This window comes from Trachemys scripta, chromosome 7, assembly GCF_013100865.1.
Source record: "Trachemys scripta elegans isolate TJP31775 chromosome 7, CAS_Tse_1.0, whole genome shotgun sequence".
Taxonomy (NCBI): Eukaryota; Metazoa; Chordata; order Testudines; family Emydidae; genus Trachemys; species Trachemys scripta.
This window is the reverse complement of record NC_048304.1, coordinates 67,592,474-67,619,269: the sequence shown is the minus strand read 5'-3', so window position 1 is coordinate 67,619,269 and position 26,796 is coordinate 67,592,474. Positions and strand designations below refer to the sequence as shown.

Here is a 26,796-nt window from a genome sequence, read left to right as displayed (position 1 = left end):
GCAAATAACTGCCAAAACTCCCTCTTGCTGTGAGTACTCCAGGATAATGAAATGCAAGTAAGCAATAACTGACCTCAAAGTTAGGCATTAATTATTGGATGTAGCCTATTTTAGATCTCTCACATTTCTAATTCCTAGGCTTGAGACTACCAACATCATGCAGGCAAATAAGTATCTATATTCTAGGTTAAATCTCAACCAGGAGTCGTGATGCCCAGGAGATTACAACCACCCACCCTTCCCACATTACAAAATGGGTGGGTGATTGCAATGGGTCCCAGTATGGAAAATGTTGAGGTCATAACATTATTAATCCAATGATTCACCTAGCTTGAAGGATGACTTAGAGAAACTGGAAGAAGGGGAATTTTGGGCACACTGGAAAGTGTGTTGACGAGAAGAGGTTTCATTTGCTCAGCTATTTCATGAGTTACAAAGGAAAGCTCCATACAATAAGACAAGATAATGAGAAACTAAATTCTCCAAGGCACACAAGCACAGATTCAAAACAAGTCCATCCTACAGTATTTGGTTTTGATTTGATTTAATGCCATTTCATTCCTTGTCCATATATCAAAGCCAGTACAGAATCTGGAATCATTTTATGCAAGTTTGAATTACAGAGCTGCAAAATATAATCCAGAGGGACTATTCGCTCTCTCTGTCTCTGATGAAAAGTAATATTTACTGTAGGTGAAAGAGCTATATTGTGTGGGGAAAGCTGCACTTCAGCCACTTGGCTCATTTCTGTTCTGGGTAAGTTAAAACAGCTCTTTAAAATCAACCTTCTATCTGAAATTTGGGCCTTATCCTGAGAGGGGTTTAGCACCTATAACTGCCACTGAATTTACCATCTCTCAGAACCAGGTCCTTAATTTGCCTACAATTTTTATTTTCGGATACCTTTGCACTTCTGAGTTCCAGCTGAAAATAGAAGCAACCTTGTCAAGTTATTGCGAGAAAGCTTATCACAGATTGTCCAGACCAACTACCAACACAGTAACAAAAGATCACCTGTGGATGATGCAAGGAGTATGCCTAGTTCAGAAATATTCCATGAATGATCCTTGCATGCTGGTCTCAGCTACGCATGCTCCTAGCACTTTTACCAGATAGAGCAGAAGCAAGTCAAAAGGTACATTTAAATAATTATTTTTCAGACATTGCCCTTTGCCTCATTCACACTGATTCCATCAGGTTTGCTTGGAAGGATGGCATATAACTTGGCACCAGCCAAAGGGTTGGGAGCTGAATCAGGAAGCATATTATTGCACTTTACTCTCTGGAAGTTGAGGGTTGTTCACATATATATGAGCTAAAGGGATTTTTTTTCTATCCAGACCATATTTACTAATGTTGAAATCCATGACTGACTCAAACAAAGTTCATCTGCCCCACCATTTTGCTTTCAGTCACGCAAGATTGCCTCACAACACTGCTCAAACCTACCTCCACATCAATGTCTGATGGACGGTTGGCCGCAAGTGAAAGACATGGTTACTGACTGCCAGGTTGTGCTCCAGCCGAAAGGGCTCCAACACCACCCCATCTCTCACAGGGAATGTCAGACGCAGCTCATCATTGTGGTTGGCTGGGATCGAAGAGGGAGAGAAAGTGTGAACTTTCCCTTTAGCATCTGCAGTGCAATAACAATGTGTATATTTATACAGAATAATGACAAATGATACAGTGATCTATTGCTGGGGTTAACCTAGTAGAGTCACATATAGAAAAGAAAATGACAAATAATCGTATAAGTGGATTTCGCGCAGGTGATAGGGCACAGACTGACAGCTCTGGAGACTGATGTCTTCTACTTATATCCACAGATAAGGTTTATGAAAGGAGCAGCAAAAGTGCCTCTCACTACAGTCATGCCTTACACCTGATGTGGGGGGACCATTTTTCATTGTGAGAGATTAGTTCAGTTACCATTCAATCACTCTGCTGAGACTGCCAATGAGTGCCAGTTGTGGTGGTGCGTTGCTATTTGTTTTTCTGTGATGTGGCTATTTTCCCCATAGAAATTGGAATTGAGATTACCAAACTCATTTCAAGTGTGCCAGTAGATAGTAATGACTCTCGGTTCTAATGGTGATCTACAGATGGAAGGCTCTGGTATTCTATTACTAGTTCCACAAACAATTCAGTCTCCCATCATGAAGAGCTTTGCTGCTTGTTATGCACAATTTATGATGGCCAACTATTTTCAGCAGATATGTTCTGGCTGAAAAAACAGGTTTGTTTGAAGTCATTCTGAAGCAGGAAGACTTGGAGTATGAAAAGGTTACCACTGTCCATTGTAATTACTGGATTTAAGATTGTGTTTCTTCTTTACTCATCAGAAACAGAAGCTGCTGTTCAACTCTTACCTAAAATACTCTCCTCCCTCTGAGGCTGCTGAAGCTAAAACAGTACCAATAACCTTAATCTTTCAGCTCTCCATGAACCCCAAAATGCTGGTTGTAAAGAGCTAATACAACAGAGATCTTTCTATAGAGAACATATTGCTTCTTCCAGTGCCTAACTTTTGATTATTCTTTAGTCACTTTTAGACTGTAGACAAATTGTATGAGTACACAGCCACTGAGATGGTGTTATTCCTGACTCACTCTCAGCCAAACATAGCTGTGAGTGGCTTTGAAAGGAGTATACATTATTTTTTTGGCACTCTATTGAATATTTTTAAGGGGTCTGCATCGACATAATAGGAGTACCATTATAAATATTCACCCTTTAAGCTATTCTTCAGTAGTATTCAAAAGCTTTGCCCTTGACCAAAACACACTACATTACTATTGATGGAGATTCTATGCAATAAATAAACCCAACAACATGAAACGGCTGAAAATTAAGAGTTTCATTCTGAGAAATCAACTACAGGAATATTTAAGGGGAAAAGTCCTTAAAAGTTTAACTTTGGAGAGAGTTTTCCATCTGGCATTTTCCAGTACTTTGTTTGGAAACAAATATTCTTCTTTCCTGTTTCCTTCCTCTCTGAGTAGCTTGCATAATGTGGTTGGTTGATGCCATGTATCAACTGGCAATCAACATTTCTCTCCATGTCAAAAAATAGCAATCAAGATGCTATTTTTAAAGCATCACTTCTGGGTTGCGTGATATGCATGGCAGAGGAAGGAGAGACAGTAAAAGGCTGAGGGGCCGGCTGCATTTGCTACTCACTTGGAGGTGGCGGTAAAGCATTGATATTTGGCTTAATGTCAGGTGGGAATGGTGGTTTGACATCCTGGTTAGGTGACAGGTATGGTGGAATACTGCTCCCTGGAGTCATGGGTGGTGTGGGGTTTCCTGGAACTGGTGAGTGAGGGTAATTTGCCACAGGTACAGGCCTTGATGGCTAGAAAATAAATAATACCAAGTTGTTACTGAATTTTGAAAAAAAAAAAGACCTAATCATATGTACTGCTATTAAACACTGAATCTATATCTAGGTACTGTGGCTTGGGCCTGGCACTATTTAAAACGTACTGAGGAGGAGAGCTAAAACCTAAAACCTTAATTACTTTTTTCTTTGCATTTACTTCTCACTTTTAAAACATACAGTAGTCTAAATTTGAGACAAGAAGTTGCAAGCCCCAGAAACTGCAGATGCTCCACTTTTTCATTCTTCCCTGCCCCTTTATCCAGCTTTCCACCTTTTATCTCTCCTATTTTTGCCCTAATTTTCTTACTCTTCTCCTCTCCTCTTGATGTAGCAGTAAATATTATAGCACCTCATCTTTGGCTGAGAGCATTTTATCTTTGGTCACTGAGCAGTCACAGGTTGAAAGGCACTACAGACTATACCCATCCCTGCCTCCGCTGAGACCAAACTTCCTCACAGTTCTCAATTCATCAAGGCTTAGTCTCCACAATCTTCAAACTCCAGGTCATCAATATTGCAAATCAGAGCCTTGCCCCCTAGCTGGGAAAACTGTCTTTCTCCATGAGCTCATCTCATCTATTCATCCTGTCACCACATCAATCTATATTTCCATGAAAAACATGCAACGCATTTCGATAGACCAAGGGTTCCCCTTTCAAATTTTGTTGTGATTTTCTTCTCAAACCAAATTAAGATTCTCTTGTAATAGCCATGGGTCACTCCCAGAAAAGGCTATTTTGTTCCTTAAACTGCTCCGGCTATAAAACAAAACAAAATGTTAAAAACCTAACAAAAATAAACAGGATAAAAATATATATAGAATCTTTCACCTTTAAAACACTCGTGACTGATCTTCAGCTGGCATAAATCATTGTAGCTTCAGTCACTGCAATGGAGCTACCCTGATTTACACTGGCTGAGCATATAGCCCTTTGGAGCATTCATCTTGACAATGTGGGACAGAAGCTGCCACAGTATAACCAAAATTTCTTTAGAAAAAGCAATGTTTCTAGGCATCCCACATCAGGCAATGAGTGACCTGACTGCATGCAAGACTGATGTTCTGTGGGAAATGATTCCTTATTCTTTTCCAATAGTGCTGTCATCTCAAACAGTACCCACATCCCATGCAAATAATGACAAAACAACCCCATTTCCAGAACCATATGCGTCTTAATGGCCCTAAGATTCTTCTGGCTCAGAATCCAACACCAGAAATGACTTGGCTACTCTAATCTTAAAGCAGATCTGATCTACCAGCTTTACTGCAATTTTCTCAATTAATCCAAGAACCGTGCAGTGTGTGCCCTCATTGTGCTTTGCCACAACTAGAAACGTCAAACCTCAAAGGCAGGCTCAGTTTGGCATTCACTTTTACTTTGGTCCACCATTTAGCTAAAGTGCCCCCAAGTTATGATGTGGTATAGCTTACTGTACTATGGGCTTGATTCTGACTCATTAAAGGCAATGGCATAACTTCCATTGCCTTTAATAGCGTATTATCAGGCCCTATCTGGGGATCCTATGGTATTGCCGGTGTCTCATTTTATCCACTAACAAGGAAGAAAGAACTTTCACCAGCACCAGATGAGAAAGTCAATGAACCCAAGGTCTCACCTTGTAATACTGTCCCATGTTGACTGTCGGAGGAGGGTACTGCCCCGTGTTTTGCTGGGTAGGCATCCTCTGTCCAGGGTAATTGGGAGATGTAAGAGGTCTTGGAGGGTTGGGAGTTGGATACTGACCAGGCTGGGTAGGAAACTGGCTATTTGGTCCATACTGCTGGTTTCCATAATTTGGCTATTTTACAACAGAGATGAAACAAACCAAGAGATAATTTTGAACGGAACTTTGAACTATAGAATTAAAATGAAAATAAAATCAGGCTGATGTCCCCTGTCTCATGAACTCTTTGCCCAACATTTTCAAACCTGGGTGCCTGGAGTTGGGCCTTTGAGGGACAGGGGATTACGGACATTCAAAGGTGCTCAAATCTTATTAATGTTCAGTCTGGGACACCAAACCATTTGTGCCATTGAAAATCTCCACTCCAGGATGCCCAATTTTAGGCACTTAAATAAATAGACAGATTTTCAGGAGCTGAGCACCTGCATCCATCTATCTAAAGTACTTTTATGGTCCCATAACCACAGTATCTGAGGGCCTTACCACCTCACGTGTGTAATGTTCACAACACCCCTGGGAGACAGAGAAGGGCTATTAACTCCATGTTTTACAGTTGGGGAACTGAGGCATAGGGCTATTAACTCACAGAGACATAGAGTTTAAGGCCAGAAGGGACGACCAGATCATCTAGTCTGTCCTCCTGTGTACAACACACCACCCAACAACATACACACTAAATCAAACCAAAATTATTACACTCCCCAGGAGATAGACTATTATATGCCACAGGAAGAAAATAGGAGGGACTGAGAAGCATCAGTGCCTGAGGCCACTTCAGTGGCAGGGAAAGGATTAAGTGAGATATACCCAGATAATCCTTGCAAGGACCCACACCCACATGCTATTAGGATTCTTTGAGGGGGGTCAACAAACACATGAACAAGGGTGATTCAGTGGATATGGTGTACTTGGACTTTCAGAGAGCTTATGACAAGGTCTTTCATCAAAGGCTCTTAAGAAAACTCAGCAGTCATGGGATAAGAGGGGAGGTCTTCTCATGGATCAGTAACTGGTTAAAAGACAGGAAACAAAGGGTAGGAATAAATAGTCAGTTTTCAGAATGGAGAGAGGTAAATAACAAAATCCCCCAGGGATCTGTACTGGGACGAGTGCAGTTCAACATACTCATAAATGATATGGAAAAAGGGGTAAACAGTGAGGTGGCAAAGTTTGCAGCCCATACACAATTACTCAGGATAGTTAAGTCCAAAGTAGATTGCGAAAAATTACAAAGGATGACTGGGCAACAAATGGCTGATGAAATTCAATGTTGATTAATGCAAAGTAATGCATATCGGAAAACATAATCCCAACTATATATACAAAATGATGGTATCTAAATTAGCCATTGCCGCTCAAGAAAAAGATTGTGGATAGTTCCCTGAAAACATCTGATCACTGTGCAGCAGGAGTCATAAAAGCTAACAGAATGTTAGGAACCATCAGGAAAGGGATAGATAATAAGACAGAAGATATCATAATGCCACTTTATAAATCCAGGGTAGGTCCACAACTTGAATATTGCATGCAGTACTGGACACCCCACCACAGAAAAGATGCATTAGAAATGGAAAAGGTATAGAGAAGGGCAAAGAAAAATGATTAAGGGTGTGGAACAGCTTCCATATGAGGAGAGATTAAAAAGACTGGGACTGCTCAACTTGGAAAAGAGATGACTAAGGGGGGAATAAAAAATCATGAATGGTATGGATCAAAAAAAAAACAACAAAAAACAAGTGTTGTTTACCCCTTCACATAGCACACGAGCAAGCGGGGTGAGGGTGGGGTGTCACCCAATGAAATTAATAGGCAGCAGGTTTAAAACAAACAAAAGGAAGCACTTCTTCACACAACGAACAGTCAACCTGTGGAACTCATTACCAGGTGCTGTTGTGAAGGTCAGAACTGTAACTGGGTTAAAAAAAGAACTAGATAAGTTCATGGAGGATAGGTCCATGAATGGCTATTAGCCAAGATGGTCAGGGATGCAACCCCATGCTCTGGGTGTCCCTAAACTTCTGATTGCCAAGTGCTGGGACTGGACAACAGAGGACGGATCACTTGATAATTGCTCTGTTCTGTTCATTTCCTCTGAAGCATCTGGCATTGTCCACTCTCAGAAGACAGGATACAAGGTTAGATGGACTATTGGTCTGGCCCAATATGGCCGGTCTAATGTTCTTATGTTACAAAGAAAGGCTAAAGCCCTCAAAGATCACTGCCAATATGACCTGGGGAAAATTCTTTCCTGACCCCACGTATCAGTTAGACTCTGAGCATGTGATTAAAAACCAGCCAGCCAAGCACCCAAGAAAGAGAGAATGCTTCATACCACGTCAGAACCTTGGCCCTTTCTGGCCAATGTCCCATCCCCAGCTGTGGTAATCATGGATGAAATAAACTTCCCCAAAACTAGAATACATTGTGGGGTGCGGACGGAATCCTTATAGGTGGCTGGCTGAAACGCTGAAGCAAGTGACTTGCCCAATGTCACAAAAGAAGTCTGTGGCAGAGTAGATGACTGAACCCAGGCCTCTGAAATCCTAGGCTAGTGCCCTAACTCCTGGGCCTAAGTTCCTTCCTATTTTCCCTGCAGTGATCCAACAGGAAGTCAATGGGCATGGTTATTGCTCAGCACCTTTAGGGTGAGGTCAAGAATATTACCGTTCTGATGGCAAATCTATTTATGAATATTGATTACTTAAAACAAAAACAAAATAATTCTGGAGCAAGCTAATTTATAACAACTATCCCCTTTCTGACATTTTCATAAATCAATAAATAAATAGCATCTACTAAACTTACACAGCACCCTTACAACAAGCATATGATTTTATAGCACTGTAAAATGCGTATTACATGAGAACATTCTTGTATTCACTTGTGACGAAAAACATGCTATTGGAACAATGAGGAGGGATTCCCAATCTTCAACAAAGGTGTGAAATATGAAATATAACAATGAAAATAATCATCTGAAGAAGTCACACACTATGCATTGTTAGCTCAATTGGAAAGGAGTGATAGCATTTACACAGTAGAAAAGCCTTGTTAGATAAGCAACTCCTGCAGCAGTAAGTCATTTTTGATGTATAAGGTAACAACAACAACAGAATTCATTTACAGACCAGGATACATTGCATTTAGAAAAACTGCAAGAAACTCAATAAATATTTGTTAAATGTTGGATATCAGTGTATATTTTCTGTAAACTTACATTGCCACTATTATATTTTGCCCAATAAAATGCTAGTGTAAACTCTACTGACTAAAAGCATAGCATCAATTTAGTATATGTTATGATTCTATCTAAAGTTATAGACTAAGGGCTAGATTTATAAAGGTACATAGGCCCCTAAAGATGAAGATAGGTGACTAGTGGGATTTTCAAAAGCATCTCGGTGCCTAACTCCCATTGATTTCAATAGAACTTCCCTGAAATCATACAGCAAGCCAAAGGCTGTGTGATTTTGATTACTACGTCTTGGGAAATGCTAACATCCTATGCTAATCTTATAAAAACCTGGAGAGACAAATAGATATAGACAGGCAGACAGGAAAAGAACTCAGATAATCTTCACCCCAGACCAAAAGAAAATGACCTAAATGACACCGGGGGAATTTTCAGGGATGCTGAGCTCAACAGGAGTTTTGAGTTTGAGCACCTATGAAAATCAAGCCACAGGAGGTTTGGAAAGCAATGGGATTTTTAAAAGTTTTACACGCTTTTGGTGTTTATGTGAGGTACTGCCCCATATTTCTTTAAAATAATAAAAAATCCAGAGTAAAGAAAGCTTATGCTCTGCCCATGACAAATTTATTTTAAGCATTCAGGTTGAAATTCATCTCTGCGCAGAGAGTCTGTATAAGACTTATGAACTTAAGCTCTATTATGAGGGCTTCAAAGTGATGTTCTGAGGGCTCAAGAACTTCACAGGGCTGTGTGGGCTTGGTGTGGCCATCTTGGCTGACACACCAGGGACTGAACTCTGGGGACCTCCAGAGCTAAAAAGCACAAGCAGCTAAAGCTTGAGCTGAACCTCCATAGGCAGGGCTACTATTTGTGGACTAATCACAGAGTAGGGGGGAGGGATAGCTCAGAGGTGACCTGCTACACACACTCACCAGGATGTTATACAGGTTTTCTCCACAGGGTGAATTTCATCCATAGCATAATTGGTATCGTTTGTAAGACAAAAGGAATAAGGGAGTGAGAATACTCACCTCTCCTGGGTACGGTCTCTTCATGCCCTGTATAGGCAAAGACTGGGGGCGTGGGCCTGGGTAAGCTTGCTGTGGCATCCTCTGCCCATGGCTGCTGAAGGGGCTTATCCCAGGGGGCCTTGGCTGGCTCATACCCATAGGCGGCCCACTCATGCTGGAAGGTGTCATTCCGGCTCCCATGCTCGCTGGGTTCATGCTGCCTGGCATAGAAGCAGGGCCACGAGGGCCAGGTTGATTCATGAATTGGCTGTTGTAAGCCTGAGTCGGACCCATCTGGAAAGAGGAACAAACCTTCAACGGAAGAAAAAAAGAAAAGAAAAGAAAAAAAAAGAATAAAATGCGACATGCATTTAAAATGGGAGCGGGGAGCTGAACATGTTTGTTAGCAGGGGCTGGGATTATGTCGCATTTTCTTTTTATGTTCTGTAACCTTCTGTGAGGTTTTTTTTTTTTTTTTTGGCATAATAATAATTCAACTGGAATTCTAAAAGCAACAAGAGACAAAAATAATAGTTTAGTAAGAGAAAAACTGCTTTAATATGAGCAAATAAAAATCCACTGACATGATCAGTCATCTTCCTCAAGGTAATGGCCCAGGATCCTCAGCTGGTGTAATTCAGCATCCCTTTATTGACTTCCAAGGAGCTTTGCTTATTTACGCCAGTTGAGGTTCCGCATGCGCCCCACCCTCATCCCCTATGCTTAGAACCACTACACGGAATGGAAGCGGTGACAAAAGCAGCTGCACAGATCAAACACTCATTCCTTTTTCATTAATAGTTATTACAGGAAATAATTGTGTGTTGAGCTTAGGGTCACCAAAAATGGGTGCTTCAAATTGCTATTCTCACAGATAATACCTTAAAAGGTGGGGTTTTTTACTGTATTTAGAAAAACTAAACTGAGTTGATCAACATAATGAATTAGAGAAACAGCAAGGCCCTAAAATAAAGCTTTAGAACACTTAGCTGTGTGCTAAAGTTTGGGGGAGGGGAAGTACTAATACATCACATTAGAAGTGGGTATAAAACTTTGCATGCAATTTTTTTTAACTAAGTGATGACCTCTTTGAAGTACAAATGCATTACTAGTGCAGATAAGAGGGATTCATAAAGATGATGTATTGGCCACTCTGTGTCATTAATGTACACATACTTATACATGCTACAAGAGATCTCTTGGTCTCCGTCTCTTGTGCACACAGACACACAATACAGCTGATACCGGAATAGCTCACATGCTAAACAGGGGCACTCACTTCTCTCTAAAGGCAGAAGTCAGAAGGATACGAGTTTGCAAGATCTACTTTCTTACCGGTCCATACTGGTTCATGTCCTTGTTCTGGGTTTCCTGAAGGGCTGCTACAGTGGCTGTAGCTGTAGCTGTTGCTGTGGCAGCTGCGGCGGCAACTGCAGCTGCAGCGGCAGCTGCAGCCGGCTGAGTGAAATCTGCAGGCGGCCTCGTGTGTGGAGGGATCCCCATTCCCGCAGGAGTATTTGGGCCACCAGGGTAACTACCAGGTGAAGAAAGAAAGGAATATTAAAATGGGCCTAGATTTGGGGCCTCAGTCTGATGTCATTTGGAACAGTTCCAAAACCATGTCTAAGTTTCTATTGAAACAAGCACTCTGACAGGAAGAGAGAAGCAGGGATGTAAATGAGGATACAAGAGCTGCTCTGGCACAGAGTGCAGATAAGTCGGCACTTTTCAATGGAGTTAGAAACTCCAGACTTCAGGAGTTTCTAACTAATTTTTAATACTCTGTTCTACCAAGCTGCTGGACTCAGAGGTTGTAAATGAACGTGTGCGCTGATTATCCACAATTTAGGGGCAGCATGGACAGTAGCATCCGTTGTGAGCTTCCTCCACAATGAGCCATCTATGTGCCTCAACAGTGGAATGTATCAGCTTTTCCAGGAGTAGAAAAGTAAATCTGTCCCCACTGAAGTCTCAGCAAAGAGGCCGACAGGGGCCATTTGTGATCGACAGTGACTGATAGCTGTCATTTGGTGCCTCTTCAGAGTTCTGCATGAAGCAAGTTGGCTGTGCCTGCACCTGCACACTTCATGTACTAATCACAAAACTACCACAAAATAAATAAATGAATAAATAATCTAAAGTACTTCACACCTGTAATCTTTAAAGGTCTTTAAAAAGGTGGGTCAACATTATGCCCATTTTACAGATGAACTGTACAGAAAGTTTAAGTGAATGGTACAAATTCATGTAGCGAGACAGTGGCAGAGATGAAAACAGAGGCTAGGTCTCCCAATTTCTAGGATAGTGCTGTTCCACTGTACTCTGCTGGTACCCTTTTCAGCAGTAACAACAAAGGAACCCAGGGATTGATTAGGACCGGAGACAGAGCTCACTATCACAATAGAAATGCATTCAGGAAAAGCATTAGGAGCATGGGAAGCTTGCATGCTTACTGCCTGTGTTTACTTTTTAACTGCCCATGCCTGTGTTTTGTAGATAACCTGGGATATTAATTTGACACATTTCACAAGAACTACACTTACCCCACAAAAATAAATACATAACTTAAAATTTAAGACCAAAGCCCTGTCCCTCATTCCTCCGAAGTGCTTTAGAAATTCCTGTAGTGGTGCAAACCTTCTGTTATTAGCTTTGCAGGACTGTAACCTTACTAATATTCGAGCTCATTTCTTTGTACAGACTGATGGAAGTTGTACCATCAATACTTCTCACATAGTAGCCCTACTGAATGTTAATCATTCCTAGGAGCTTGGTTTGTGTCTTGTATTTGTGGTAATTAAAACTTTATTTTTGGTGTTTGTCAGGGGTAATTGATTGACCTAATTTCTAGGTATAGTGATGAATTTCCTGCTCTTTGGGTAGCCAATTTTTCAAGCAATGGACCCAGTATGCAATTTAGCTAGGCCTCATGAAATAACCACCAAGACTTGGGGTATTTCTAAGCAGCAGCTGGGAGGTGTGCTTACCAGCACAAGTAAACATGTGCTAGCCCTGATCAAGCTAAGAGCAGCGTGGCTGCAGTGGCCTGAGTATGTACCCAGGAAGTTGAGTGGCTTGCTGGAGCAGCTGCAGCCACGCTGCTATTTTTATTACACTAGCTTAAGCAGAACTAGCCCATGTCTACCCAAGATGGGAATCACACCATCCAGCTGGTGTGTAGACTTAACCTTTAACCAAAGGGAACCTATGGCATATCCAGTAGATTGCTATGCAAAGCTAGAACACCCTGAACTATTCACATCCAATTTCCATCCCATACAGAGTCGTCTTACCTCCCGCCAAAGCCTCCACTTCCGGGATAGTTGGGTCTCCCGTACATGCCCTGCTGCATATAAGGTTGAGCGGAGCCTGCCTTGGCTGAAAACTGCTGCTGCTGCCCAGCAAACTGAGGGGAATTAATGCCAGGATTGCTGGTAGTCATCCCAGAAGCCATGGGGTTTCCTGCTGGGTTCATAGGGTTATTGGCATTTGCCATTGGGTTTCCCAGCACCTATGAGGAGAAATATTCAAAATAAAGAGAAAGCCCTTAGAAAGTTTGCTACAGACATTAACGTACAATCAACTAACCTATATACTCTGTACTCAAATGAGTCCAGGGTTCATTGTGCTATATGTACCTAGGTATGTTAATTTCTTATGAGCTCTCCCTTGCCATTTTCTGATTCCTACCATAAGATTAGTCCCTCACTGAAGCTTCTGAAAAGTTACAATAAGGAACAGCAGATATCACATTTTTTTTTTATCATGTGGAGAATCCATCTGATTAAGTGAAGAAGCAAGAAACAACTGTGTTATTTGACAATTTGTTGGTCTCCAAGATGACAATTTGATAAAAAAAAAAAAAAATTTTTGCCCCAACATAATGTCTTTGATGTAGGACCTCAAAATGACTTACAAATATTAATTAAGCCTCAAAACACTACTATAAAGAAGTATCTCCATTTTACCGATGACCAAACCAAAGCTACGGCTACACTATGAGCTATGCCGTGATTCCCCTGCCCATGTAACGTGTACTTGTGTTAAGTCTCTTTGAGCTATCACAAGTACAAATAGCAGCATAGCTGCAGTGAAGGCACAGCTGAGCCGTGTCTAGTACATATGCTCTGGTTTCAGGCACGTTTCCACTCGGTACGGATCAGCCGTGCCTCCAGTGCCGCTGCCTGTGCTACTGTGGCTACAGTACTATTTACACTCATGCTAGCTCGATGAGACTAACACAAGATGCTCACAGGAGATGGGGAATCACACCCCTAGCCCATAGGGTGGACATAGCCTAAGGCATAAAGTGGTTCAGTGACGTGACTAATGTCACATAAAGTGGGTGGTCCTGGATCCAGCTCCTTTTCAAGTAAAGGGAAGTCTTTCTCCTGGCTTCAACATCAGCTGGATGGAGATTTGAGTCCTTGATATAGAGAACTGGTTGGGAATTTGCCAGCTGAATGATTTACCAATAGAAAATAGAGTTTTCACAAAACTGAATTTTTCTGTGGCAAAATGTAAATTTCCCTGAAAAATGTCAATTTTCCACTGAAAAAAATTGAAATGACAGCTCCCAGCTCAAGAGAAAGCAAAATGAACAAGAACATTTCAGTCAGGCAGCCAGACAGATGTAGCTGTGCTGGGGGAGAGGTGGAGAGCCAGGTGCTTGGCCTCTGGCATTTTGATCGGAAGGTTCTGGTCAATTTCACTTTCTGCCTGCAGGGAAAAAGTGAAATTGACAAGAACTGTCCAGGCTGGCTGCCTGCAAGCTAAAAAATTCCATTTCAGTTCTCCTGAAACAAAATTTTGTGCAAGTCCCTTCCTGTGAAAAGTTTCGTATTTTGAACTTTTCATCCCAATATGAGATGACATTTTGTTCAAAAATACAACATTTTTCACGGGAACGGATTTCTATTTTCTGGACAGTTATACTCTGGCACTAACCACTTAGCTCTTGCCTCTGTCCCAACGCTTCGGAACATTGCACCAGGCTAAATGAGAAAAGTTTTCCATTAAGGACTCAAGAAAAATGCTATAATAAACATGTTAGGTCTGATAATCACCCCTCTCCTGTACAGAAAGCAAGTGATGCTTGCAACTGCCACCAATATAATCTGACACTTCCACCCACATAGTTAAATGTGTTACCAGCTCAAAATACGTCAAACCCTAATATGTAGCCATTGTGCTGCCAGAAGAAGAAAATAAGTGGGAAAAAATACAGTTTTATAACAGTCCTTTCCCTTCTTTTCTCTATTTTTTTTCATTTTACTGACAAACATTTAACCAAAATGCATAGCTCAGGGTAGCGAGCATAAAATGAAGCTTACCTGGCTTTGGGAGGTATTAGTCACACCCCATACTGTAGTGACCACCGATAAAGAACCTGGTGGTTGGTTGGTGTTTTGCTGCCAAGGAACAGAGTCATAGGGGAAAGACCCATCACTGTAAAACACAAACACACCAGAGTCATGGTTTGGAACATGGAACATTAAATGAATGATGGTTGGGAAAGAGGGATTGATTTCTTAACTGACAAAGGCAGATGGAGCAATCTTAACTCCTCTCCAACTCATCAGCTTTATAAGTATCTTAGTATGTTTAAGAAGTGGGAAGTTTCTGTTTGGTTACAAGCAAAGCGATCACCACAGCATCAAAGCAGAAGGGAAATTAAGTTAATTCATTGCACATAAACCCATTTGGTGATGGATGAAATGAAGAGTTCACCCCTAAAACTCTGCCACCTGCGGAAGTAAAAATAAACTCTCGGCCACAGCTTTCAACAATAAGAACATTAAGCTAGCTGGATGTTTGGATGCATTCATTTTGCAAAAGTCATCCATCTCAAGCTCTTCAACAATCATTGCTTCAGCTGTCTCATTCCAATTCAATTAGGTTTTGAGACTAGACTGCAGCCCCACTGTCTGCAGTTGGTACCAGCATGGCCAGAAGAGCCTTTAAAGGAATAGCAGTCCAACAATAATTTTCAAAAAGTGAATTAAAATCCAGATGGAGTCCTACCGCACGATGGATGAGCTGTATGCCAAAAAGTATTAGCTAATCAGTATTCTAGAAAATCAACTGCTGAAACTAAAAATGCTCCTTTCAGATAACTATGTGGTGGAGAGCATTGGGTTTTTCAATAAACTAAATCCAACAGATACAAGCAAGAAGCCTGTTACATACAAGTCTTGGTGCATATAATACAGAGAAAGAATATGTGTATGTATATATTTTGAACTAAAACACTGTGTATATGCAATATAATTACTGGATACGTCAAACCTCAGTTAAATAACCAGAGGTATAAATAGGATATGTACGAAAAAATATTGTATCATGTGTTATTATTCATTACTTTTTAAAGTTGATTTTAAGTTTGTGACTTTTTCCAGGTATATACAAACTATTTAAGGAACACCACATATTGTCCTTTTATTTTAAAGAGATACTGATAAGTGGTATAGGCCATGAATTCATTTTTAAACTAAATTACAAATTATAACTCTGACCTTGCAAATGCTTATCTGGCTATCTAAGGGTACATCTACACTACAGGGGGGAGTCGATTTAAGATACGCAAATTCAGCTACGTGAATAGCGTAGCTGAATTCGACATATCGCAGCCGACTTACCCCGTTGTGAGGACGGCGGCAAAATCGACTTCTGCGGCTTTCTGTCAGCGGCGCTTACTACCACCTCCGCTGGTGGAGTAAGAGCGCCGATTCGGGGATCGATTGTCGCGTCCCAATGGGACGCGATAAATCGATCCCCGAGAGGTCGATTTCTACCCGCCGATTCAGGCGGGTAGTATAGACCTAGCCTAAGAAACTCATACAACTTCTATTATCATACAATCTGAGTGCCCCACAATCTTTATCCTGCAAGGCAGGGAAGTACTGTTCTCATTTTCCAGCTGAGACACAGAAGTGTCATGTGGGGGACTGTGCTGAGCGGGGAATTGAACATGCGTATCCAGCTATCACTCTGACCACTGGACGATCTTTCCATTCCCCTATGCCTCAGGACTACTTGAGTGTAAAACTGAGTTAATAGGTATGTACTTGAAGGATCAAAAGACATAAATATTTTTCTTTTCAAAACTTGGTGTGAATATTATGGGGTCTGGGATGCCCTTGTGTTAAGTACTGTACATGCATGCTCCTTGCCCCCAAAGAGGCTACAATCTAGTAAGAGTAACATTAATAATATAAATTAAAATTAAGTAATTAACATACATTTGTAAAAGGGGGGGGGGAAATCTTTAAAACTGATTTTTCAATTTTTAAAAAAAACTTTCTCCTGACACAGACAGGAAGTCCAGCAAATCTACACTTTAATAATAATAAATTAATTAATATATGGAGATATCCTATCGCCTAGAACTGGAAGGGACCCCAAATGGTTATCACATCCAGCCCCCTGCCTTCACTAGCAGAACCAAGTACTGATTTAGCCCCAGATCCCTAAGTGGCCCCCTCCAGGATTGAACTCATAACCCTGGGTTTAGGAGACCAATGCTCGAACCACTGACCTATCCCTCCCCCCATTTTCTGTCTTATACAGCACATCACAATGTTTTTCACTGCACAATGTTTCAGCATGATGCTACATTTCTAATACATGCAGCAGCAACATCCCTCCATCAACACTGCAAAAAAGCATATACAGCCAGGGATGGGAGATCCTCAGGGTCTGGAATTAGGGGCTGATTTGGACTTCTGCTTTAATGCTTTCCACCTTTTCCCCTCTACCCATGTGATGTTTGCCACTTTTACTTCTTTCCTTACTCCTTTTGGTGGATGTCTACACTGGCCTCTGTAGTCATTTATGGTACATTCTAACATTTGAAGAGAAATCCTCTCCACAACATTGTTCTTGTTGAACAGCACAAGGGTAATTAAGTCTCTTCATTACACCCTGGAGGGCAGTGAGTCAGCTGGAGTTCACTAAAAGAATATTGGCTAATTTAAAATAATGTTAATGAACCCCCACATGGTAGGGGTCAGCAGAGGCGGGCCAACCAGCAGAGGAAGCAGGAGCGGTGCCAGGGTTTTTGCCACCCTAGGCGGCAGCGCTCCTCCTCAGAGCATTCGGCAGCGGGGGGTCCTTCCGCTCCACGTCTTCGGGGCGCTTCGGTGGCGGGTCCCAGAGCGAGTGAAGAAGCAGAGTGGAAGGACCCACGCTGCCAAATTGCCGCCGAGGACAGCAAAATGCCGCTCCCCAAATCCTGCCGCCCTAGGCGACTGCCTAGGGTCGCCTAGTGGAAGCGCCGGCCCTGAGAGGAAACCATCAGATGAAAAGGAAGGCGATTACTTCTCAGGCTATGATGTAGCGATGCTGCAACCATTCACCACAGTGCAAAGAAGAAAGATATAAAAAAAGATTCCCTAGCTGCTAACGCATATTGAAGCCAATGGTAAGTCAACACTGATGTCAAAGAGGTAAGTGAGGCTTTACGTTTAATTAACTTTTTTTAAAATAGTGGCATTCAAAGAACAAACTGACAAACTAACACCATGAGTTGGTTTCAGATTTCCATATCAGACCTGGATTCACTTTTCTTCCCGACTCCTCTTCCAGGTTGACACAGGGTCGCAGGTGCCCATGATTCTTCACCACGCTGTTCATGGCACAGGTTCATAGGTCTTGGAGTTCCAGTCCTTTTCTCTCAACAGTCTTTCCATCAAACCTTTGGTCTTCCATGTCCTTTCTTACTGTCCTCTTCCTCCTATGTTTTCTTTGCTGGTCGCTCTTCTCCCAATCTTATCACACCCAGTCTACCTCAGCTGTGCACTCCCGGCCTATCACGTAGAGTCCCAAGTTCATTTATCCCCTAATTTCTCCCGGGCACATGTTCTACCCTCCACTTGCCTGCTATTATCCTCAGTATATTATCTTCTACTACCTATATCTTCTTTTCTTCCAACTCCATAAGGCCCACTGTTTCCAAACCATAGAGCAGGCAGGGACAAAAACATGCAGCATATATCTTTTCTTTCAGTTACTTAATTGCCAGTGCTGCAGTACTCCTGCCACCTTTTTCACCGCCACCCAGGCACACTGGGTTCTTATTTTCAATTCTCCAGATCTCCCTCTGATGGCACAAAGTGTACTTCCCAAGTACACTAATTCTTTCTTATGATTCAGCTTCTCTCCTGAAACTTCCATCAATAGCTCTTCTTCAGTTTTCTTTGTGTTTTACCTTCAGAGTACGATCTTCAAACTCAGATGCCCACTCTGATACCAATTTATCAGTTCCTCTTTGCCATCAGCAAAAAGGGCTAGATTGTCAACATGCATTAGTTTTCTCTGTCTCTTCACAGGCTCAATTCTCCTACTAGATGTCTCCATAACTAGGATGAAGTGAAGTGGTCTCAGCACACTGCCATGTCTCAATCCCACCATCACCTCAAAATGCTTCAAAATTCCAAGTGCTATCACCATATTTCCTGACCCTCAATACAACTCCTTATTCTTGAAGTCCCGTTGCCATCCATCTCAATACTCCAAATACCAATTCCTGCAGAACCAACTCATAGGCTTTCTCAAGATCAATAAATGTAACACAGCAATTACACCCTCCATTTATCATTCTTTCAAACTTCTGTCTCATTGCAAATGTCCTTCCCTTCCTAAAAACATGTTGCTCCTCTCCTACGTTTTCCTCCACCTTACCCTCAAACTTGCCTGCAAAACTCTCTCAAGGAATTTGAGCGTTGACTTAACAAAGTGATGCCCCATTAGGCATTGGGATCATTTGCATCACCCTTACTCTTCTAAAGAGGCACGATCAATCCTGATCTCCAGTCTGGTATCCTTATTTGATCCCAGTAAACACACAGTAATCTATGAAACCTCTTTACTCCGGTACTTCCAACTACCTTGATCATATCAACAATTATGTCATCTTCACATCTGCTTTACCATTCTTCATCTTATTCAGTGCTGCTTCTACTTCATGTACAGAGATTGATAACTTTTGAAACATCTCCATAATTGTTGATGGTGTTTGCGCTCGCAAATCTTTCTTCTTATTTAACAACCTTTGAAAATATCTTTTCCATACCTCTACTACCTCTTTAGACTTAGTCACTGATTTCTTCATCTCTTGTGCTTCATTGTTTCTTTTTTGCCAACCCAAAAATAAACTTCCTGCTATCATCTTCCTCCAGCTTTCTGTACAAATTCCTCTTCAGCCTCCAATCTTGCGTTAGCAACTTCCTTTTTTTCCTGTTTGAATTTTTGATGTTTTCATTATCAAAACCTGCTTCCTCAAACTCTTTGAATAATACTTTTCTTCTTTTCAACTTCTCTGGTACATCACATTCTATCACCAACTTGTTCTCCGAAAGCACCCCATCTTTCTACTCATTCTGCCACGTATTATCTCCATGAAAAATTCTTCAAAATTCCTCTGTTCTCCCCCCGCTTACTTCATTGCCATTGGCATGAAAGCCTTCACTGACTTTTTGGCAAAACTTTTCCTTTCTCCCCTCCCTTACATAATCGCCAATGCAATTTCTTTCTCAATTTCATCTTCTTTCCTCAGGTTGCTGTCAGATTCCAGCTATTAATACTGTATGTTGTTCTGCTACACATTTATTTTATATCTTTCACCATTTTCATATGTTCTCTTCTTATCAAAGTACAGGCGACACAGTCTTTACTTTTTCCACTGTAGTGTGTTACCAGGCAGGATTCTCTTTTTTCAATCCATGTAGCCATCACTGAAAACCCATTAAACAAACACCACTCAATTCACTTCTTTCCTTCTGCATTTCTTTTATCAAAGCCAAATTTACCCGCTTCTCCTTCTACTGGGCTCCCTTCACCAAAATTAGTGTTAAATCTTCACCGACCACTAACAAATTATTACTCTCAACCACACTAGTCATCATGTCGCACATGGATTGTTAGCTAAATTCACCATGAGAAGTCACTGCATGAAAAATGAGGTTTACGTAGTGAATAGAAACTAGTGATTTGCAATGATTTACACGATTTGTGGCATTTATTTGGAAATACTGTGTGTATGTGTAAACTAAGATTTATTTTTAAAAAAGGTTTACATAACTGATAATTTGTTAGTTCGCTTGTTAATGCAAGTGTGTGCGTGTATTGGACACTCCATTTACACACCTCCACTCACTGAGAGAGGAGCGATTCACATTGCTTTTTGTGCATGGAGAGGGTTAGGTTTGTTTAGACAATTACTTACTTTTAAGTTTATAAACTATTTATTTTAATAAAACAAGTCAGTTTAAACATAGCAAATACTTTAGCTATAGTATGTAAATGGGCAGCTTTGTTCATGAGGTAATAAACATACGATTTACGTGGTCAAGGATTTGCAAAAGGTAATCTAACAAAGAATAATAATGAAGACGTACGAAAGATTTTTGGTGATGTATTTGTATTAGCATAAAGGACAACTACTGATATACAGACGTAATACAAACCTCACAGCAAAGTTAAAGTGAAGGAAGGGGAAAGGACAGACTAGCTAACCTTTAAAATGTTTCCAGTTCATGCATATGCTGTGATGAACATACTTCTCTTGTTACCTTTTTCCTGTTTTATGGTTCTGGGGTTCCCAACAAAGCCCTAAAGGCTGATGGAGACACAACCCACATGTACTTTATAGCACTAGGCATTAGCTTTCCTGAAAAAATTTCACCACTTTCACTTCAAAGTTAGGCTACGATTATGCATAAACCCAGCTATTTCATGCAATTAGGCTCCCAGCAATTTATTTCCATTGTTTTTTCCCACGTCTGCTCTCCAGTGTTGGTTGAATCTCTGTCATTTGAGGCATAGGTGCTCTCCTTGGCTTAACTACAGTATCTGCAAAACTGCTAATACATAAAAACAGTCCTTTAAATATACTACCTGCACCAGTGATCCTTGGAATGACAGTGATGTGGATAGACAACGGCCATCACAACACTCACTGTCATTTCTCCCATTTCCTTGTCTGTTAGTCACCTATGGACACCTACAGAAACACTTGGTTGCAGGGAGTGAAATTCCAGTGTTCAAAACTAGACCAACTTTCTTGGCTCCTTTTCACAATCATTTAAATGAAAGCAGTGTGGTCTAGTAGATAGCATGCTGGACTGGGACTCAACAGATTTAGATGCTATTCCTGGATTTGTTGTTTGATTGACCTTGGGCACGTCACTTTGCCTCTCTGTGCTTTTCTTCTGCCTTTCCGCTGTCTTATAGTTAGACTATAGCTCCTTGGAGCAGAATCTGCCTCTTACTATGTGTATGTATAGTCCTATTGACTATACATACACATAGTATGTATGTATAGGATCTCAACCTTGGTTATGGCCTCTGGGTGCTTTTACTGTAATACAAATTAAATATTTATTATTAATAATAATAAATATCCTCCCCCCAAAAACCCCAGAAAACAAAACAAAACAAAAACCATTACACCTACAATGGATAAATACAAAAAGCCCAGAGTGAGAAAAAGAAATAAACCCTCAAGCCTCTCTTGTACCAATCAAAGGATTTCTTATTATAGGTCTATAAATTTAATAGCTTTATGAGTTTCTACTTTATTTTATTTAATGTTTATGTGAGATTCTCTATAACTGCTATACAAGTTAACTAATGACACATTGCCATCAGTGAGCTCTCTTAGTCAGGTCACCATTGTAAATTTAGTGTCAACTTATTTCAATGGTTTCGTATTGTAGAAGATCTGCTATATTACTAAACACACACACACTGAATTCCAACATTCTTTAGATTTTTCAGTGTGCTCACCGCATAGTGTGACCAGGCTTCTCTGCTTCGTTCCTTTTGTGTACATGAATAGAACCGTCTTCAATAAAAATGAAATTACAAAAATGGACAGAACTTCATTAATACCTTAGTTTTGATAACAGTAGAAGGCTTCAGAAAGGAACTCAGGTTGTATCTCACCACTGCTCTGAAACTGGATGTTCCTGGTAACCTTTTCAATATATACTGAAGCAAGTCAAAATTTTTATTCAGAAATTATTTTTGGACGAAGAATGGCTTTTGTAGTGGTCAACACAGAAGTTCCCATGGGAAATAGCTGATTGTGAGAAAATTTTGGGGACCCCCAAACTTGAAAATCAAAATGCTTCTGCTTTTGGCAATCAAAACCAAAACATTCTCAGGTTTCAGTTTTTCAACAACCCCCCAAAACTTCTGAAGAAAATTTTTGACGTTTCCCCACTTTATTGAAATTATTTCACAGGAACAAAAACGGTGCACCGTTCATTCAGCAGAATGTAGAGTACATACCTACAGAGTCCCCCTAGCACAGGTATAAACAGCACTGTAGCTGATGGGGCATGGCTGAGGCAAGGAAAGACACACCTGAAGGGTGTGGGTATGTATGCAAGCACATATCATACATGCTCTACACTCACCCAAGCCATGTCTTTCGGTCTCCTCTGCAGCAGTGTGGTGTCCTCCTGTCTCCCTGCTTCTGGATCCTTTCCCTGCTCTAAGGAAAGCCTCCCCGCAGTGGGGAAAGGATCTGGTCGGGGGAAGGCAACGGAGAAAGGCTTAGGCAGCTCCTTCCCCTGGAGCCTTTCCATTCTGCAGGAAGAGGCTCCGCCACAGCCTTTCCTTCCCACAATGAAAGGCTCCAGCTGCGGGGAGCTGCTGAAGCTTTCCTCTATTGCCAAAGACTTTCACTGACACATGTGGCTACACACCAGAGTGTGGACACAGCCTGCTTTTCACTGCAGTGTCTGGCTACACATATGCTATGCCACTGCCAGTTGTGTGCAGTGGAGATGTAGGCCCTCCAACACCCCCACAGATGGAGTGTTCCAATTTGGAGCTTTTTTGGTTTAGAGTCAACTTTAAAAAAAAAAATAAAGCATTATTATTAACTACATTTTATCAAAAGTTACATGTAGTGAAGTTATCACATGTCCTTTTAGGCTATCTTTTATGTGGATTTTAAAAAACATTGCAAACCGTACAGAAACACACAAATACATACTTACATATAAGCACATATAGTCTTAAATTTGAATACCGATACATTTGAAGCTTGCCGCTATGAATGCTGTGAGTTGTAATCAGATGCCTTTCTGTACGGGGATGGCCAGACCCTGGATATATGCAAGATAGGGACCAGAATGCAAGCAATGGCATGGGAATGGGCATAAGGACCACATACATTTGATTAATTCATTTTTATTAATGATTTAGGGTGTAGCCTAAGTGGTCCAAGCCAACAGGGACCTCTAAGGAGTCACTGTAAGGACAACAAATAATATCTCCATTTATGTAATATCCTCTAAAAACTGGTTTTACGTGTTTATATATATGATAGAGAATGAAATAAAAGAACCCAAGCATGATGGTGTCATGGTGTAAAGATTTGTACTAGCGTAAGTTTGGGGTGGCTACAATACTTTGACTATTGAATTCTGCAGCTCTTCCTAAAATAAGAGTCAATATTTACTTAATATTGTCATTTGTATTATGGTCATTCTTAGGGCCCTTAGCATGAATTTGGACTCTACTGTGCATACAAATATATAACAAAGAGATGGTCTTTGCCCCAAGCACCATAAAAACTTTATCTCACGTCACATCACTGACTAGTCTGAATATGCCACATGTTATAGAAAAGCTATTTTAGAAATGTTTCAAAAGGTTCTTATTGAGACTATTTTTTGTATAATCTCCACCAGACTTTCTTAGTAGTATGAGTATAAATGCACAAACCACAGAGGGCAAGACAAAATATAATTTTTTTAAACTTCAAAAATGACCCCAAGATGTTTTCTATACGTAAAAATGTCTAATCTGATATCTCTCAAACTTCCCAACGAGATGCATGTGTTGCGTCTCCCTTTGGAAGGCTCTGAATCTCCCATTTCCAATGGCATTAAAGCAGGCATTTCTAGCGCCTGAACCCCAATGTTCCAGGACTGAATGTTGCCTATATTGGGCCATGGACCAATGTAAATTGGAAGGGAAGGGGGTTAGGAATTCCACTTTTGGGTGGAAAAAAAGGTAGAGTTTTTCTGGCTGGTTGTTTGGGGGGAGGGGGAGAGTAGCTGATCAAAACTGCTCTAGACAGACAATTTGTCCGGTTTTAAGCAGGACAGTTCTGTTTTTAAATGGTTTGTCCCCAGTCCAGTTCTGAGAGAAAATCAGATGTGGTTTTGTCTGGTATCACAGATGAGGGCTGCCAGTTTCAAGAGCGTGCTGCTCTGCCCCTGCTGTGATCATGTGTACATGATGTGTGCAAGGTCACATCGGTTGGGGCTTGGTGTGCTCTTCAAAATGGTGTTCTCCATACATGCAAGGTTATGCCAGCATGAATGGACCCACCCATTCTGTTCCAGGAAGTACTGGAATGTCTGGTATTCTTGGAATGCAAGAGTGGCCACCCTAAAACTGCTCTGAGGTTTGGAATGTCACTCCCCATAAAGATTAGTCAGTGGGCAGAAGGCAGGTTACATAGTGAAGAGGTGCATGATAAATGCAGTTCATAACATGGCTCTGCAATTTAGCACATGGCTAACACCACCAAATGCACACAGATGTTTATTAACCACCATCGCTACTGAAAATCAGCTATTTTTGGGGTGGAATCTGGTGGATGTTTAACACTGCAAAATAAAACCCGGAGGGCGGAGGAGGATAGCACCTCTGGATGCTGTGTGACTTGAACATTTTTTCTTTGAGGTGTGCAATGGCCCAAGCCTGTGAGGCCTACACAACCTATGTATCGCATTGGGGTTACTTGCATAGTAAGACACTACTCAACTTGAGTTCGGGTATTGGGATCTGACTCTCTATATCTGAATATGAATCAGGCCCAAGTATTTCCCTTATAAATAAATTCACGTTTCTTAACCTGATACAAACTACACACAGAGTCCTGTTATATTATATATTCCACATGTCTAGACACATGTGCATGCAAACATACACAGCTATATGCAACTTAGTTTTGGTTGTGTAGAACAAATGACAACAAAGCTATGCAGTTAAGAAACAAACACACTCCCTGCATCAAAAAGAAGCTGGATGGGGTTATCACCATATGACATTGTGGGACTACAGCATCCATTCTGATTAAAGAAGAAAGATTAAAGCATCACATCCAATTCTGTCTATTGTTACACAAGTAGACCATGCAATGTGCTATCACAGTCGCAGATTACAGTTACAAATTCCACAACTAATGGCTCTGTTATTAACATGCCACCTGTTACCTTTTCTAAGATGTTGAAAAATATCTTAAGAACATTTTCAGCTTGACAAACGCAGTTTAATTTTTATTGCCTTTCATAGTACAGCCAGACCCATGTCTTATTTATCTCATGTGCCAGAATGCAAAACCAATTCCTCAGTTTCCCCCCCCAGTCAGTTGCAAGGCATTCATTTTGCTCTGGTTTATCAATATACCTGGGATTCCATATCCGATTGCTCCTTTGCAATAATAAAAAAAACAAAAAAACAAACACCCACCCAGTATTCTACCATTGCCTGTTGCCTTGGTAATCCAAATGCCTGGGTACTCGCTGATTATCGGAGAATGAGACTCGCATTGTTCACACCGCAGCGCGTCTGCTATGTTAATGTGAGATAATGGCAGCCAGAAGACTCCTTTTGTTCCCAGCTTTGCTGTTTATTCATAATGCCTGGAGGTCAGCGGCTGCTACAACAACCCAGTAAGGAACCGCTGAAAGCGTGAGCAGATTCCACTTCTGCTTTTGCTTCTGAGACAGCGGGTGGGGGGGATGCACAGAAATAAGACTACTGGAAGATCTGCAGAGAGTCTGACTCAGAGAGAAGGTGCAGCAGCAACCAGGAGGGTTTGATGCAATTGCACTTCTGAGATTACAGACGAAGCTAATTTACTCTCCCCCAAAAAGCAGAAAAATTGCTTTCTTTAAAAAAAAACCAAAAAACCCTACAGGAACTGAGGCCGTTGATGAATTATTTTCGATGGAAAAGTCACAATGAGATTAGCTTGGTTTTGAATTTCAGACGCGAGTTCAGGGGCTGATCGATTTGCAGTTCAGATACCTCAACACCTCTGAATAGAAGGAAATTACTGAATGAGCAGCTTGTGCCTTTTGATCGGAACCAATGAATGATTTTTTTTAAATTTCGATTTCTAGGACAGAACAAATTGGCCCATGCCCAGTGGAAGAGAATGAGCTTTTAGAATGAAGCAAAGTAATTAAGTAAAATGTGTGGATGGATTTTCCTTTGTTTTACTTTGAGATGCAGTTTGTGGACTAATTCTTAGTAGTCTAAGACAAACACAGCATAGTGCTTCCACAGAGATCAGGGATGTGAGTATGTTGTGTTAATACAGAGATTCAGATTAGCCAGGGGTGACTGTACTGGGGGGTTCAAATTGGGGGAGGGAGGTGGAAAGCCTTCCCTAGGCAAATATGACTTCACTGTTCTGATGTGACTAAACTTCATAGCATGTAAAGGACAGGTTTGAGAAATGTTAACAGAAGTCTTTAATACTTTGCCTG

General features: G+C 41.1%; 1 protein-coding gene across 15 annotated transcripts in view; it reads right to left on the bottom strand.

The window, feature by feature from the left end:
* ZMIZ1 (zinc finger MIZ-type containing 1) overlaps positions 1 to 26,796 on the bottom strand; it is a 491,983-nt gene that overhangs the window by 25,628 nt on the left and 439,559 nt on the right. For 11 of the 15 annotated variants that reach the window (XM_034775977.1, XM_034775967.1, XM_034775969.1 and 8 more), the window contains 7 exons: positions 14,608 to 14,722; positions 12,568 to 12,785; positions 10,610 to 10,808; positions 9,296 to 9,586; positions 5,003 to 5,185; positions 3,184 to 3,358; positions 1,450 to 1,636 (listed from right to left, as the gene is read on the bottom strand). In XM_034775977.1, the coding sequence (XP_034631868.1) occupies positions 1,450 to 1,636; positions 3,184 to 3,358; positions 5,003 to 5,185; positions 9,296 to 9,586; positions 10,610 to 10,808; positions 12,568 to 12,785; positions 14,608 to 14,722 (1,368 nt within the window). The remainder of the gene's footprint in view (positions 1 to 1,449; positions 1,637 to 3,183; positions 3,359 to 5,002; positions 5,186 to 9,295; positions 9,587 to 10,609; positions 10,809 to 12,567; positions 12,786 to 14,607; positions 14,723 to 26,796) is intronic. The other 4 variants (XM_034775973.1, XM_034775975.1, XM_034775972.1 and 1 more) reach the window with 3 other exon arrangements.